Source organism: Kryptolebias marmoratus, linkage group LG12 (genome assembly GCF_001649575.2).
Source record: "Kryptolebias marmoratus isolate JLee-2015 linkage group LG12, ASM164957v2, whole genome shotgun sequence".
NCBI lineage: Eukaryota > Metazoa > Chordata > Actinopteri > Cyprinodontiformes > Rivulidae > Kryptolebias > Kryptolebias marmoratus.
Genome location: NC_051441.1, coordinates 19,666,615 through 19,681,764, shown reverse-complemented (window position 1 = coordinate 19,681,764; position 15,150 = coordinate 19,666,615). Strand labels below are relative to the sequence as shown.

At 45.0% G+C, this 15,150-nt stretch overlaps 1 protein-coding gene and 1 long non-coding RNA gene across 2 annotated transcripts; one reads left to right on the top strand and one right to left on the bottom strand.

Moving 5' to 3' along the window:
• Positions 1–1,268: 1,268 nt before the first annotated feature.
• On the bottom strand, positions 1,269–15,144 carry LOC112449781. Its single transcript, XR_003038320.2, has 3 exons — positions 14,715–15,144; positions 14,016–14,605; positions 1,269–5,348 (listed from the first exon to the last, which is right to left on the bottom strand). It is a non-coding gene; the product is annotated as an uncharacterized LOC112449781 (long non-coding RNA).
• Positions 5,137–12,200, top strand: carhsp1 (calcium regulated heat stable protein 1). Its single transcript, XM_017439087.3, has 4 exons — positions 5,137–5,270; positions 7,917–8,022; positions 9,355–9,477; positions 11,495–12,200. The coding sequence occupies exons 1-4, from the start codon at positions 5,189–5,191 to the stop codon at positions 11,655–11,657; spliced, it is 474 nt and encodes a 157-aa protein (XP_017294576.1). The 5' UTR covers positions 5,137–5,188; the 3' UTR covers positions 11,658–12,200.
• Positions 15,145–15,150: the final 6 nt, after the last annotated feature.

Genomic DNA, 15,150 nt, shown 5'->3' with positions numbered 1-15,150 from the left:
AGCTGACCCGAAACAGGAACGCTAATGTCGGCCAGCTGTTCTCTGCCAGCCCCTTCTCTCACGCGCAGTGGTTCACTTGGGGACGGCTGGCCGACATTAGCGTTCCTGTTTCGGGTCAGCTGTGAGCTAGACGCCGCTAACTCTGCGGAGCACGAATATCCAATATCCAACTTAAAACTAACTTCACTGTGGTCGGAAACCAGTTTCCTCCCCAGCTGCACGAGAGTGGGGGGAAGCAGTTTTGCACGTCCTGCAGTGTAATCATCGACAAACACTTTGTGTCTGCAAAACATGTGAGGAGAGCTGCAGACGAGGGACGATCCAGAAAAGGTCTTGAATGTCAGTTTATAAGCTATCAAAGTTCTCAAATAAAGCACCTTTTGAGAATGTCAATGTTTGTTGGTAATTATCTTACAAAACTAGTAAATATTTTTGGTTTATATAGTAAAAGTTGTTTTTTTTATTGATTTTAGTAAAAAAAAAAACGCAACTTTTAGGAAAATGCCCGGCGAAATCAGGCATTTTAGCCGCAACAATCACAGAAAATGCCCGTGAAATCCCGGAGGGACTGGTTTATCATCCAATGATGACCTTCTGTAAGTTTCATTCGAATTTATTGGTTTGTGAGATATTTTGCTAACAGACAGACACGAGCAGAAACAATCTTCCACCTTTATGCTACTCTTATAGTCCTTTTAAAGACGACAGCAAGCCACTTTGGTTTCAGCTGCGTTGAGAAGCCCGGTCAGAGAGCGATCTACGACAGGTAAGATATTGTTTAGGACTTTTCTACAGAGCTCCACTTCTAAAGAACCAAACTATCCCTTTTTTTTAAAGTGCTTTCTTTTAGGATTTCTTGCATAGACTGTGTGTTTGAGACAAGAAAAATAAATCAGTTCACCTCAGCTCACTTGGGTTCATCTCTGCGAGTGTGGTGTGTGTTCTGGGAGCTAACGTTTCAGGCCTGCGCGATGCTGTGTGTGCGTGTCTGTGTGTGTTGTGCCCCAGTGGGCCGGTATGTGCCGTGTCAGCGGGGTCTCTGGGTGGCGGGGCCGTCCACAGAGGGCCATCATGGAATATTCCACAGCGGCCGGGATCCGGAGCTGCGAGCGAGTCCGGGAACAACAACGAGCTGCCCGTCTTTGTGTTTGCACCGCTGACAGAAACACAAGAGCCGCGTTTGTGCAGACGAAACTGAAAACACAATGAAGCCATTCACTGGTTAAGGCCTAAACCCACCCCGTTAGTTGAATGTCGTACAAACTCCGTTACCCTCGGGGCACCCCTCTCTGCTTAAAGCTGTAAGAGCTGTCAAAACATATCATTTGTTTTTTTTTTTTTATTGTTTTTGATGAGAATTTTCTCATCTATGATAAAAATAACCACTAAATATCCATCATTTCACTACCAAACGTCTGCCACATAATTTGTAATAATTGAGCAAAATCAGCAGAGTCATGTTTTGTTGCCAACAGTTAGGAGTCGTTTGTTTACATTCGAACATTGACGATCACCATATTTCCCGGACTATAAGGCGCACCTAAAAGCCTTCAGTTTTCTCAAAAAGTGACAGTGGAGGCGTTTATACTCGGCGCTTACGTCGGTGCAGTATTTTTCCGTGAGTTTTGAACCGTTTGATTATCTTTGTGATCTCTCATAGAGGGATCATAGAAATGCTGATACAGGCGAACCAGCTCCGCTAGAGCAGCAGAATTGTCCATTTTGAACGGAGCGCGGCATGCGGTCCGAGCCAAGTTACAAAGATTGGGAGGTGCATGACGACGCGCCTTATATGTGACAAAAGTTCAAAAACGGACCATTCAAATTATAATCCAGAGCACCCTATAGTGTGGAAAATAGGGTATTTTGGGTGGTCTCAGTGATACTGGGTTATTAAAATAATTCCAGGATGTAAACGGAGACACCAAAGACAAAGACGAGGCGACAGAAGTGGAGTCATTTTGGTTGAGGAACTCAACTTAGTTGTAAACAGAGGTGAGGAATATTTGCTGAGTCTGAGTTACATTAAACCCCAATCAGTCATTTAATGATGCAGATATTGTGTTGGAAGCATAAAAAACAATGAAAAATCATGTATTTTGACAGCTATTATGGCTTTAACCTGTTCTGACTTTATAATAACATGATAAAAATGTATTTTTCTTATTCTGGCAACAGGAAAAAAATAAATGATAACTTCTTCAAAGACATACAGTACAGATACCCCGAAACCAGCAGTCAGCCGGCATCTCGTACGTTATTCTGTTCTCACTTCTCTCTGTCTCTGCCCTCGTGTAGCAGACTATCTGCTGCCGTCTTATCGCCGAGGGGGAACAGGGGTCAGCGCTCGCCCGTTATCGCACCTCTGCTCGCTCGCACACGGACGCAAACGCCGTAGCTATTTTCACCAGCGACGGCTGATAGCTGAGATGGATTTATGCGAAAGAGGAAGACGGGGCTGGATCGTGGCAAATTTGGAAACGCTCCTACAGCAAAGGCATTCAGGATGCAGCTTTATTTCCCCGGAATCAAGCAGCTCGACTTGGACGTGTGAGATAATCACCTCAGGATGAAAAATATCCTCTTTAGGGGGGAAAGTTGGGCGTCTCTGAGGTGATCGAATAATTTATCTGCTTCGTTTCTGCTCCATGTTCTCAACAAACCTGTCCCCTCCTTGGTTTTATTTGTTTCTACAAAGTCATTTAGGCTGTTGTGTTAAATTAGAAGGATGTCGTTTGACATCAACCCTACAGCTACGCAGTTTTTGACACAGAATTCTTATTTTTTCTGTCCGAACAATTGCAATTTACAGCACTTTAAATCTTAGAAACCTGATCCTTTACACCTCTAAAATCAGTCATACCTTATGTTCTGGCTCTACACTAATCAGAAATATGTTCCTACTCTCCTTTAAAGATCTATTAACGCACAAGTTTTTCAAACAGATCTAGTTCAGCAAAACTTTTCTGTACAACACAAAGGTAGCAGATATACACTGGAACAATTCTAGTCTTGTCCACCGTGTCATGTCTCAGTGTGGAGACAGAAGAGAGCCCAGCTCCGTCCTCGTGAAGTGTTTCATTGCAAACACATCAACCAGCTGTAGTTCCCCTTCCAGGCCACTGGTTGGCGCAGACATCAGTCTGGTGGACACGCAGACGTTTGTTTAGACTCACAGTGAGGTTAGGTTGCTGCTACATGTTGAAAAAAGGGTGAGTAACGTAAACGGCACCCCGCTGTCCGCCGTTATTACTGTTTTTACTCGTGCGTGGGCAGAACAGCTACTGACCGCAGCCGTCTGCGGTGCGCATGTTTCAGCTTCCTTTGAAACGCAAACGAGAGGGTCTGAAAAGTTCCACTCCCTCAGAAAACATTAGCAAATGCTATAAAGGCCAGGGGTGTGCAACCCTGGTCCTGGAGGGCCACCATCCTGCATGTTTTACTTGTTCCTCTGCTCCAACACACCTGATCTGAATCAGTGTCATCAACAGGCTTCTGCAGAACATGAAGAGGTGATTTACCCACTGAATCAGGTGTGTTGGAGCTGGGAAACAAGGAAAACCTGCAGGATAGTGGCTCTCCAGGACCAGGATTGGACACCCCTGCTATAGGTGGACCTTTTTAGGCGAAGTGGGCCCAATAGGGTCACCCATCGGCTACGGGGGGGAAGGGGAGGATGTTGTTTTATAACCTCTTCCTGGTTCATCAAAGCTCTTTTTGCACACACTCATATGTTGTGCTTGCAGACCTGCTGTTTGAATTTGTTCGTGAGGAATCGATTATTGATTGAACAATAATCCATTTAATAACTCCCCTCTGTGGTGGAACGTTTCTGTTAATTTTCCACAAACCTTCCGTTGGAAGTTTATGGGAATTTGGGAGTAATTTAAATAAACTGCAACATATCCAAATAAAATATTTTTTTCTTTTTCTGTCGTAGATTAAATATTACATTTTGTCACAAATGCGATGACCTAATTGGCGCATGATAACATCACCAAAGTTATCACCGATGACCAATGGGTTTTAAACAGGTTTTTTTGTTTGTTTTTTCTCTGTTGTAACTCTTTTCCAAGTCTCTGAACAGATCTGGTTACGTTCTATCACCTGAGACTTTCTACCTCTGCCTGTTTGTGTCACTGATTAGATCTTCCCTGTTTAAGTCAAACAGCAGCCTTACTTTCATTAAGTCACCAAAAACAGTCGGATGTATCTTCTTGGGACATTTATTTTACACTTTTTCGGTGCCCTTATTAGCATTAAAGTAGCATCTGTTCTCGTGAAGCTGGTGGACTCATTTTGTTGTGTTGATGTGTTTTTCCACACACTGTCGGATCAGCTTCGTTAAGTCCTCGGCGGTGACGTTTTCTCGGTCATTTCTCGTCGTCTTTTAACCCTGGGCAAGACAAAATCAACTAGAAAAGTTCTAAAGCTGCTGCCTGAACTTCCAGTAAACATCAGCTCTCTCCTCCAAAGCCCAGCAGTCATTTGGGATTCTCTTTTGTAAAAAAAATCTAAGCTGCCCAACGCTGACGTTTCGATGTATGAACTGTAATCGAAGCGCGAAGAGAAACGGGATCGAAGTGGATGTTGAACATTGAATGTTCAGCTTTGAGACCGCTCGCCACGGGATCTTATGATTGTTTTATTAGAAACGCTTGTATTAAATCCATCTTTTAATGAGCGATCTGTTTGGGTTATCAGCCGTGGAAACGCTGTAATGACCCGGAGCTGAAAGCGGAGATAATTGAGCTCCTGTAATTAGATCGAGCAGACAGCGAGCAGCAGGAACGACCGACTGCAGCTCGTCTCTGGGGTTCGTCGACCCAGAGTCGGACCGTCCTCTTCCTCCTCCTCATCCTCCTCCCTCTCGGTCGGGTCACAGCGGCGCCGGACGGTTCAGAAATGATTGTTGCCGTAGTAACAATGGGTCTGTGACCACGCGACCGGCCGGTCACCGTTTCGCTTTTATGGTTTGTTTTCCCGGGGAACGTTGGGCGGCAGGAAGTGATGTTTACCAAGAAACTAAGCGGAACGGGGTTTGTCGAAGTTAGTTTGTGTAGTTCTGACTGTGTGTGTGTGTGTGTGAGACAAATCTAAAGCGACTCTCTTGTCCTCCTCGCAGCGTCACTCAGCTGTAACTCCCTCCGCTGACCTCCTGACCCTTCGACGCCGCCCTCCTTCCAACATGTCTTCTGAGGCCACGCCTGTCCAGGGCTCTCGACCCGTGACCCCTCCTCCGACCTCTGCAGGATCCCCGACTTCTCCAGGTAGACGGACGGGGGATCACTCACCGGTTTGAAAGGATTTAAATCAGCTGGCGTCACATCAGTTATCAGTTATTTCACCTAAAACAACAACAAAAGAAGTATTTATTCAAATGTAGGCTACTAAATAAAAAAGTAAACACAAATAAATAAAACCAGTAATATATTTCACTTCTAATATAGGTGTGTTTTACCCATATTTAGTTTTCTTGTCAGTTTTTTATGATGTAACACCTTAAAAGTGTCCTAATATGTGGTGGAATGATAAAACTCCTATAAAGAACGTATCCAGACTCTTATGAATATCAGCAACAAAAGCAGTTACACGTCACATCTTAAAATCTGCCTGTAAATCAGGTCTAAACAAAACAAAATTCCTCCTTTTTTTTGTTCTGTATGAGTATTTAACTGAGTGTAGTTTTATTTTTTATAGCTGTTTTAATCTGACTGTTCCAGTCGTCCCGAATCAGACTTAATTCAGACAATAAGTTGTTCTGTTGTAAACTTTGTTTGTAGTATTATTGTTTTATTTCTAAATGCAACAGTCAGTTCTCTTATTTTTGTAATTGTTTAAAGCAAAAATCCAAATTGAAACTTTAAGCTCGATTAATTAATTGTTAGTTCATCATTTCTGTTCCTCAAAACACATCAGCTCAGAACTGCATTCTGTTGATTTTTGACATTTAATGTTTTAAATAATCGTTACATTCTATTTATTTGCATTTTCTAGTTTGTTTTGTGAAAAAAAATCAAAGACACTGGAGTTATTTGTCATGAATGAGGAGTCAGGACGTTGTTACTGAAAGTTTTTGTTTTGTAAAGGATCTTTTTAGTGTTACGCACAACGTTAAGGCTCCGTCTTACGTCACAAGACGCTTGGATCAGAGCTCCCGGGAAGCTCCTCCCTCCTCCTGCAGCGTTAAAACGGGTTTCTTCCCGCCAGTTACTCATTTTACCATCCTCGTACAGATTTTTGCTTCCCTTACTACAACCAGACGTGTTTATTACACAGACTGAGACGGCACGCGCCGTTTGGTGTTTGCATATATGACTGTGCACAGGGAGCGTGTTGCTACGCTGCCCCGCCAAGGCGAAAAGTGTCTATCGTGATATATTTTCTTCTATCGTCTCTATAGTTTCTGTCATTTCTATCATAATTGTATCAATGATTCATGTAAATATTTCATAACGTAGGCTACGATGAATGTATTAGTGTTGTCTCTTTGCATAAATTCAGTTTATATAAGTGATAAATAATAAGAAAAAATAACTATTTTGCGAAGAACCTCCGTTTTGCGACATGACGCTGCTTTACGTGTGGGTTTGCGACACGCTTTACGGCAGCAGCTTTCTGCGCGCCGCGGTGTTTTCACCATAAGTGCTGAAAGATGGAGACGCATGAAGTATCAAACTCGGGGTCGCAACAAGTAGAGACAGCTAGCAGGCAGCCCAAGAAGAAAGACTTTTACCAAAACCAGGCGGACGTCTGTGATTTGGTTCAAGACGTCCGACACGGAGCAGAAAAAGGTAATATGCTAACTCTGCTAATGCTAATGCTAACTCTGCTAATGCTAATGCTAACTCTGCTAATGCTAACTCTGCTAATGCTAACTCTGCTATGAGACTGTTTTCTCATCTGACGCCAACACAACAAACCTCTTCTATCACTTAAAGAAGAAACATGAAAAAGAATATTTAACAATCCAAAAAGTGCAAACAAGCAAGTTGTAAAAGAGCCGGGGAAAGTTGTGAAAAGTGAAACTATAGTNCGGCCGAAGATAATGGAGTCTGTTGTCATTTGATACTGTTACGTCTAACAGGTACATATATATTGCTGCACTAAAATGCAGCAGATCTCATTTGTGAAAGTTCAGTTAAATGTCACTTCGAAATAAAGCTTGAAAAAGGTAAGAAATTAGATTATTTTTTCATATTTTTCAGAGAATAACTGACAACGTACGTAATTGTGGTATATCGTGATATATATCGTTATCGTGATATAAAATTATCCATATCGTGATATAGAATTTTTTTCATATCGCCCAGCACTACTTTGTGTAAACCTCTGTCTGAAAAAGTTCAGCCAGGGCCTCGTGTTGGAAAAGGGATGTACGAAGCTGCTACAAAAACAAAATGACTCGATTTTCATGTCTTGACCACAAGAATGAGAGCCGAAGTCAGGACTTCTCATGGAGGATGAAGAGGCTTTAAGGGTGAATCTGTTCAGATCCTAAGAAGGACTGAAGCTATAAACCAGTGGTCTCCAACCCTGGTCCTGGAGGGCCACCATCCTGCATGTTTTACTTGTTTCTCTGCTTCAACACACCTGATCTGAATCAATGGGTGATTAACAGGTTTCTGCAGAACATGAAGAAGTGATTTAACCCCTGAATCAGGTGTGTTGGAGCAGAGAAACAAGGAAAACATGGAGGATAGTGGCCCTCCAGGACCAGGATTAGAGACCCCTGCTATAAACGGTCTTGTTTTTTTCAACCTCAGCCGGTCAGATGTACTCAGGAGGAAGGGTTGGAGCGTCCTGACTGTTCAGATACTCTGTGGGGCCCGTCGGCCGGCCGGCCGGCCGCAGCGCAGCTCTTCGTTCTCACCACTGCGCCGCCCTGACGCAGCACTGTTTGTCTTCTGTTCCAGAGTCCCTGCAGCCTCCAGCCAAGTTCAGAGAGCGCTCGCCCTCCCCGATAAAAGGCTTCCTCATCCCCAGCCCCCTGCCCACCCGCAGGAACAGGACTGTCTCAGCGTGAGGACTCAGACGCACCCAGACACGGAACAGGACCGGGTCCCCGTACCTGTGGTTCCATTCAGATTATCACAGACACGACGAGCTTCAGTCAGGGGATCAGGCGTAGACTGAAGGAAGCTTCAGTGTCAAACATTTAGACAGGAACATGGCCCTCAGAAGAATGAGGAAGGTGGATTTAGGTGGGGTTAAGATGTCCCTTACATATTGTGTCCATAGAGCACAGAACAGTGTCTCTCCTGCAGACATGGAAGGAGACGGAGGCTAACAGTGGACACAAGTGTAAAAAGTTACAAACTCAGTGACAATAAATAAAGTTTAGATGTACATAAAACAAAACAATCATATTAAAACAGATAAGTATGTGTAGTTAAGAAAACATTTAGTATAATAGATCATAAAATCATAATAAAAATCACAAAAAGAGGTCACTTTTATATGAAACACAAGGAACTGTTTTTGCAAAAATAAAAATGTGTTTTATTAGAGTTCACCTCTAATGTCTTTGGAAGTTGTTCTGGGCTCGTTGGTTTCCATTCCTATTATCCGTCTCTTCAGTTTGTCATCAGTTGTCCTCTTGCAGCCTCGTCCAGGGAGGTTGTCTCCAGTCCTGTGGACCTTAACCTTCTGAACATCCAGCTGCTTGGAGATGGTCTTAAAGTCTTTACCTTCAACCTGCTGCTCAATCATTTCCTTTCTAAGCTCCTGAGACAACTCTGCCCTCAGCTTTCTGTGCTCCATGTTCAGTGTGGTACACACCATGATAGCAAACAGCCCTGTGACTACCTGTCACCCTTTAAACAGGCAGACTGACTCATTACAGGACTGAAGACACCTGTGATGCTGATTACAGGACACACCTGAGTTAAACATGTCCCTGTGGACAAATTAGTTTGATCTTTTCTAGAAGTACCATCCTTTTAGTCAGGGCCAGTTTCATTAGTTTGTTTTATGAAATAATTCTTCTTTTTTTTTTTCCAAACAAGTTTAGTATGACGTGCTACATCCAGTCAGGTTTAGTATCAGTTTGTTCTGTTTTATTAGTTTAATAACCATTAAATGTCTCTGTATTCACAAAAATTGGTCAAAACTTACAAAATATCATTTAATTAATCTGTTTTTTTCTAGACTAAGATGCATTTAAGCCTCTGGCAGCACTAAATCTACCAGATTTTGTAGCTTTTTCTTTGGGATACATCAGTCAGATCAGCTGCTCCGATTCAAACAGCCGAAAAAAAATGACTCAACATAAATGTTTTCCTTTTGTGTTTTAATCTCTCTCCCCCCCCTCTTATCGCTCCCTCCCCTCCATCCGATCCCCTCTCCTTCCAGGTCGGCTCGTGCAGCCGAGGGTCCCGTGTTCACCGGCGTGTGTAAATGTTTCTCCCGCTCCAAAGGCCACGGCTTCATCACGCCATCGGACGGCGGCAACGACATCTTTGTCCACATCTCAGAGTGAGTGTGTGTGTGGGGGGACGGGTTAGAGCGAGCGGGCCGCTTCGCTTGTAATCAGCCGTCAGCGCGATGCCAACGGCTCGGCGTGGGAGTCGAGGGAAACGCTCACAAAGAGGAGCGAGGAGTGCGTGGGAGGGCGGCGGAATACTGAACGACCTTCGCTGCGGACCCTTTGTTCCTCGCCCACGTCAGGAGGGCAGCTCATTTAAACACCTACATGCATGTTTTCAAACAAAAAAAAAAACCAAGCTCGGGGTAATTTACAGAGTCTGCAGCGTTCGTTCAGAGGCGTGCGTCAAACACAACAGGAGCCGTCGTGCAGCGTTTAAGGTGGTTCCAAGCAGAAGTTTTCACCTCCTCTGTGTTCGTTCCGTCTTGCAACCTGGAATTTCAAAGAAGCTTTTCTTTCTGAAGCCACAGAATTGGTTAAAAAAACAAAATAAGAGCGACTGTTTTTGTGTTTGGCCAAAAGTATTCACTCATCTCCCTCCACACACATATGAACCTGAGTAACAACCTGTTCTTAATCCAGAGGGTTTAATCTGATGTTGGATCACCCTTTGCAGGTCTAACAGCTTCAACTCTTCTAGGAAGGTTTTCCACAGGTTTAGGAGGGTATATGGGGATTTTTGACCATTCCTCCAGAAGCTGATCTGTGAGGTCAGACATGTTGGACAGAAGGCCTGTCTCTCAGTCTCTGCTCTAATTCATCCCAAAGGTGTTCTGTCAGGTTGAGGTCAGGACTCTGAGCAGGTCAGTCAGGTTCTTCCACACCAAACTCCCTCATCCATGTCTTTATGGACCTTGCTTTGTGCACTGGCAGCCATGTTGGAACAGGAAGGGACTGTCCCCAAACTGTTCCTATAAAGTTGGGAGCATGAAATTGTCCAAAATGTCTCGGTATGATAAAACTTAAAGAGTTCCTTTCACTGGAACTAAGCAGCTGAGTCCAACTCCTGAAAAACAACTCCACACCATAATCCTCCCTCCACCATGCTTTACACTTGGCTCAGTGCAGTCAGATAAATATTGTTCTCCTGGCAGCAGCCGAACCCAGACTCATCCAGACAGAGAAGCATGATTCGTCCCTCCAGAGGACACGTCTTCACAACTCTAGAGTCCAGTGGCGGCGTGTTTTACTCCACTGCATCTGACGCTTTGTTCTTAGTGATGGAAGGCTTGGATGCAGCTGCTCGGACATGGAAACCCATTCCATGAAGCTCTCTAAGCCGTTCCTGAGCTGATCTGAAGGCCTCATGAAGTTTGGAGGTCTGTAGCTGTTGACTCTGCAGAACGTTGGTGAACTCTGAGCTCTACGAGCCTTAGAACCCACTGAGCCCCTCTGTGGCTTTACGTGGCCGACCACTTTGTTTCCAATCACTTCCTTTGTGTTATAATCCCACTAACAGCTGACTGTGGAATATTTAGAAGGAAATTTCACAACTGGACTTACTGCACAGGTAGCATCCTATCATGGTACCACGCTAGAATTCACTGAGCTCCTGAGAGCGACCCATTCTTTCACTAATGGTTGTAGAATCAGTCTGCATGACCAGGTGGTTGATTTTATACACCTGTGGCCACAGAAGGGATCGAAACACCTGAATTCAATTATCTGGATGGGTGAGTGAATACTTTTGGAAATATGTCCTTGTGCAGCATCACCACAGTGAAGCATGGTGGTGGCAGCATCATGCTGTGGGGATGTTTTTCATCCGCAGGGACCAGGAAACTGGTCAGAGTTGAAGGAAAAGCGGATGGAGCAAAATGCAGAAAAATATTGACGGAAGCACCACTTTTTCTCTCGTATTTTTTTATAATTATAACAAATGCAGTGTCATTTAACTCAAATAATCCAGAGTATTCCCTAACTTGTAATCAAAATAATAATTAATTTGAATTCCAGGTTGAAAGGCAACAAAATGATAACAATAGTTTATGAAACGGAGCCAGAGCGGTTTGGTTTCCTCTTCCTCCCGGTAACGTTCGAACCTTCTTCTCCCCCCCCCCCGTCCAGCATCGAGGGGGAGTACGTGCCCGTGGAGGGAGACGAGGTGAGCTACAAGGTCTGCTCCATCCCCCCCAAGATGGAGAAGGTGCAGGCGGTGGAGGTGACCATCACCCACCTGAAGCCAGGGACCAAACACGAGACCTGGGGAGGGAGCGTCATCAGCAACTGAGCGCCGTTCCTCGTCGGGGGGGAGGGGGGAGGGTCGGTGACGCTAAGGGAAGTATTTTGGGGGGGGACAAAGAGAAGACTGGGAGATGGTGGGAGTGTATTGGGCGGGGGGGGAATCAGTCACTGTGAGACTACGTCAGCGGGGGGAGAAGCTGGAAGCTCAAACTGTAGCTGAGGCCGCCTCGGCCTCGACACGCAGTAGCTAACATCTGGATAAATGCACATCTGGTTTCAGCGACGCTGGACAGAAATTCCACTTCATAGACTTTAGTTTTTTCTTGCGTAGTGTTCAATGTGAGCTGGAGCTGAGGCTCGAAATGTCCCCCCGCCCACATCCTCGCCGAGGAGTTTCAAAGCGCGGCCGACTCGGCGGGTCGGACTTCCTGCCGGGTAACCGGTCCGAAAACGACAACATTCTTTTACCAGGTGAATCTGAATTCGTGCCTCTTCTCACCCAGACGGCCTGCAGCTCCGTGTGCCTACACCCATCAGCCTGTGATCTGTGTCCGGTTCTGTTAGTCAAATAAAGCTTTTTCAACTCAAACTGCTCCGTTGGCTTTGCTTCTTTTTTTCGTCACTGTCAGGTTGGGAGGAGAGAGCGCCGAACCCAATGCGCAGACTCCTCTTGGTTCCAGGAAACATCATTTATTTTAAATTGAAGAACAAAACCAAAAAGCTGACGAGGTTGCAAGACGAAAACAGAAATCCAAGACGTAGCATAAACAATAAGACGAGGCGAGAAACCGGAGGAACCAGACGGGTCGTGGAGGAGAGGACCAGGTTTTAAAGACGGGGTAATTAGGGGGAAGTGGGCACAGGTGAGTGATTTTAAACCAGGAGCAGGTGGGGATGGACGTGGCAGGTAAACGTGATAAACTGAGGAGAAGTAAATAATGACAGGAAACAAAAACGAGGATCAAAAACGGAATGAAGATGACATAACAAAATAAACAATAATCTAAATCCTGTGTGTGGGGGGGGCAGGTGAACAATTTTCTCTTGAAATTTCACTGAACGACAAGTTTTTCGTGACCTTCCTGACAAAAACTGGGCCAAAATTTGTAGGATCTGCAGAGGTATTGACAAACAAATGGAACAGTTGCGCTCTATGGGCGTTTCGGAAACCCGGGACAACTATTTTGAGAAAAAAAAATTTGACAGGAGACGAGAATTTGAGATCTCCCGTACTTTTCTGGCAACGGATATTAACTGTTAAGTTTTTCACAGATCACCTCCTTCAAAATATCCCTTTTGATGGCAGAAAATCTTCCCTTCCACTCATCAAGATGTCCGTAACTATACCTGAGCTACAACTACAAGGCTCCGTATTAAACCATGATATATTACTGTTAATGGGGGGGGGGGTAGTTTTTGCAGGACGCTGTTAAAAAGTCACGCTTGGCCTAAAGGTCAGAGGTCAGATCCTTGATTCAGCTCTCAGGACGAAACCCCAGCAGCTGCAGAAACATGGCTCGTCGGGTCGGGTCGAATCGACTCTCCTCCTCAGGCTCGTGTTTAAGGTGGTAAACTACGACCGGACATGCCGACGGGACGGGCGGGGAGACAGGAAGGTGTAAACGTCCCAGCATTTAAAGAGGGAGACCTAAAACGTCTTCAAGAATCAGGAAGTGCAGGTGCCTCCATTTAAAGAAGTTTCAGGGGGATTTTAGATGATCTGAAGTGAGGTTCTGTGGAAAGGAAAGTTGTTTTTAAGACTAGTTTCTCCAAACTGAGATCCTTCAAAGAGCTATCTACAGCAGGTAAGATATTAACTGTTCACAGCTTCACCACAAGAGCCTCATTTCAAAAGGTTTACTCTAATTACCCCAACTTAGAAACACAAGATAACTCATAAGGATTCTTAATAATTTTGAAATTTCTTTCCACGTTTTTTTCTTAATATCAGAACCAGAAGGTATAATTTTATTTACAGTCTGTTAACAAGAACATAACCCTGTTTTTGGTCATATTTGTGTAAAGAAAATGATTTTCTTTTCTTTAACCTCTACATAAAAAATAATAAAGAAATCTGCTGCCCTCCAGTGGGCACATTTGGTTACTACAACAGGCTCAGCAAGTTAAATATGAAAAGTCAAACAAAAACACCTTTAATAGAAAATAATAACAATGCTGGAGGAATTTAGAGTAAAGTAGAAAACAGGGAAGAGCCACCATCTTTAAATACCTACAATGGAAGAACTAATTGAAGTGAATGGTGAGCTTCGGGTCAAATTGACCCGAAGTTACAAGGGCTCCTCTTCCTCTCTTCGTTTTTCTCTCTCTCTCTCTGAGGGCTTCAGGGCGATGGTGACTTTGGGATGAAGAGGCGACCAATCAGAGCATGAAAAGTGACCCTTACCGTGGTAAATACATGGCCTGCTGCACCGTGATGCCCAAACGCCACCATCGAAACCATCCCTCTTCACCTTCTCCCCTGGTTGGAGTTCCCACCCACCTCCTCATAGTCCTGCAGCGCTGCCGTTGTCCTCCCCCAACCTCGGAGAACTCGCCAGCCTCGCCGGCGCACCGGTGAACGAAGCTGCGCTTGGCGTGGATCGGGTCAGACATGCGGTGAAGGTGGATAAGTCACCGAGTGGGCGTGGAGCTCCGTCATCCTGTTCAGACTGGCGTAGAAGGCTCCGTTTACCGCCACGGAGGCACTGTGCAGTCAGGACGGAGGCGTGGGGCTCCATCGCTGCCATGGACACCTGAGGAGGTGGGTAGATGGAGAATTCCAGCTCGGAGCCAGAACCACATCCAGCACCTCCCAACTAAATTAACGCCGGGGCTGCTGGCGATATGGTTGAAGCTCTGCTGGGAACTGACTTGATGCACTCAGCATCAGTGATATCCACGATCAGTGTTTGGGTTCTAACACGGATGTTTGGCAGACCAAACAGCTGCAGGTTTGACATTAACTTCTTCCACACGGCCATGTTGTTTTTCAGCCTGAAAGAAAATGACTAAAAATAAAGGCTCTGGGCATGTTGTAGTAAAAAAAAAAAAAAAAAGAGGGGAAGCTCTCAGTATACTGGTTCGCCTACGTTCCAACTCTCACCTGTGGTCAACGAGACATGGATCCACCGAAACAGCAAGCTCCTGCGTACGAGCGGCTCAGCGTGTGGTGTCCAGTCCTTGTCCCGGAGGGGCTCAAATGCATGTTTCAGATGTTTCTCTGTCTGGGTGATTGTCAGGCTTCCGCAGAAGGAGCAGGATTGGACGCCACTGGCACAGTCAGGGGTTTTCTCAGCCCACAGCTGCAGTTCTCAGGTTTGACCGGCAGGTGTCGCCAGGACACAGCCTCGGCGCTGCTGTCATCTTTTTTTTTTTTTTTTTTTTAACCAAAAACCAGCCGGTAAAGGTCAGGCAGCTGAAAACTGCTTCATGTCGCCACATAACACCGAACCAATTTCTGCCCACACACCAGTTTGTGACTTTTACAAATAAAGGATGAGAGCTGAGAGTGGACAGAGAGAGAGAGAGACAGAGAGAGA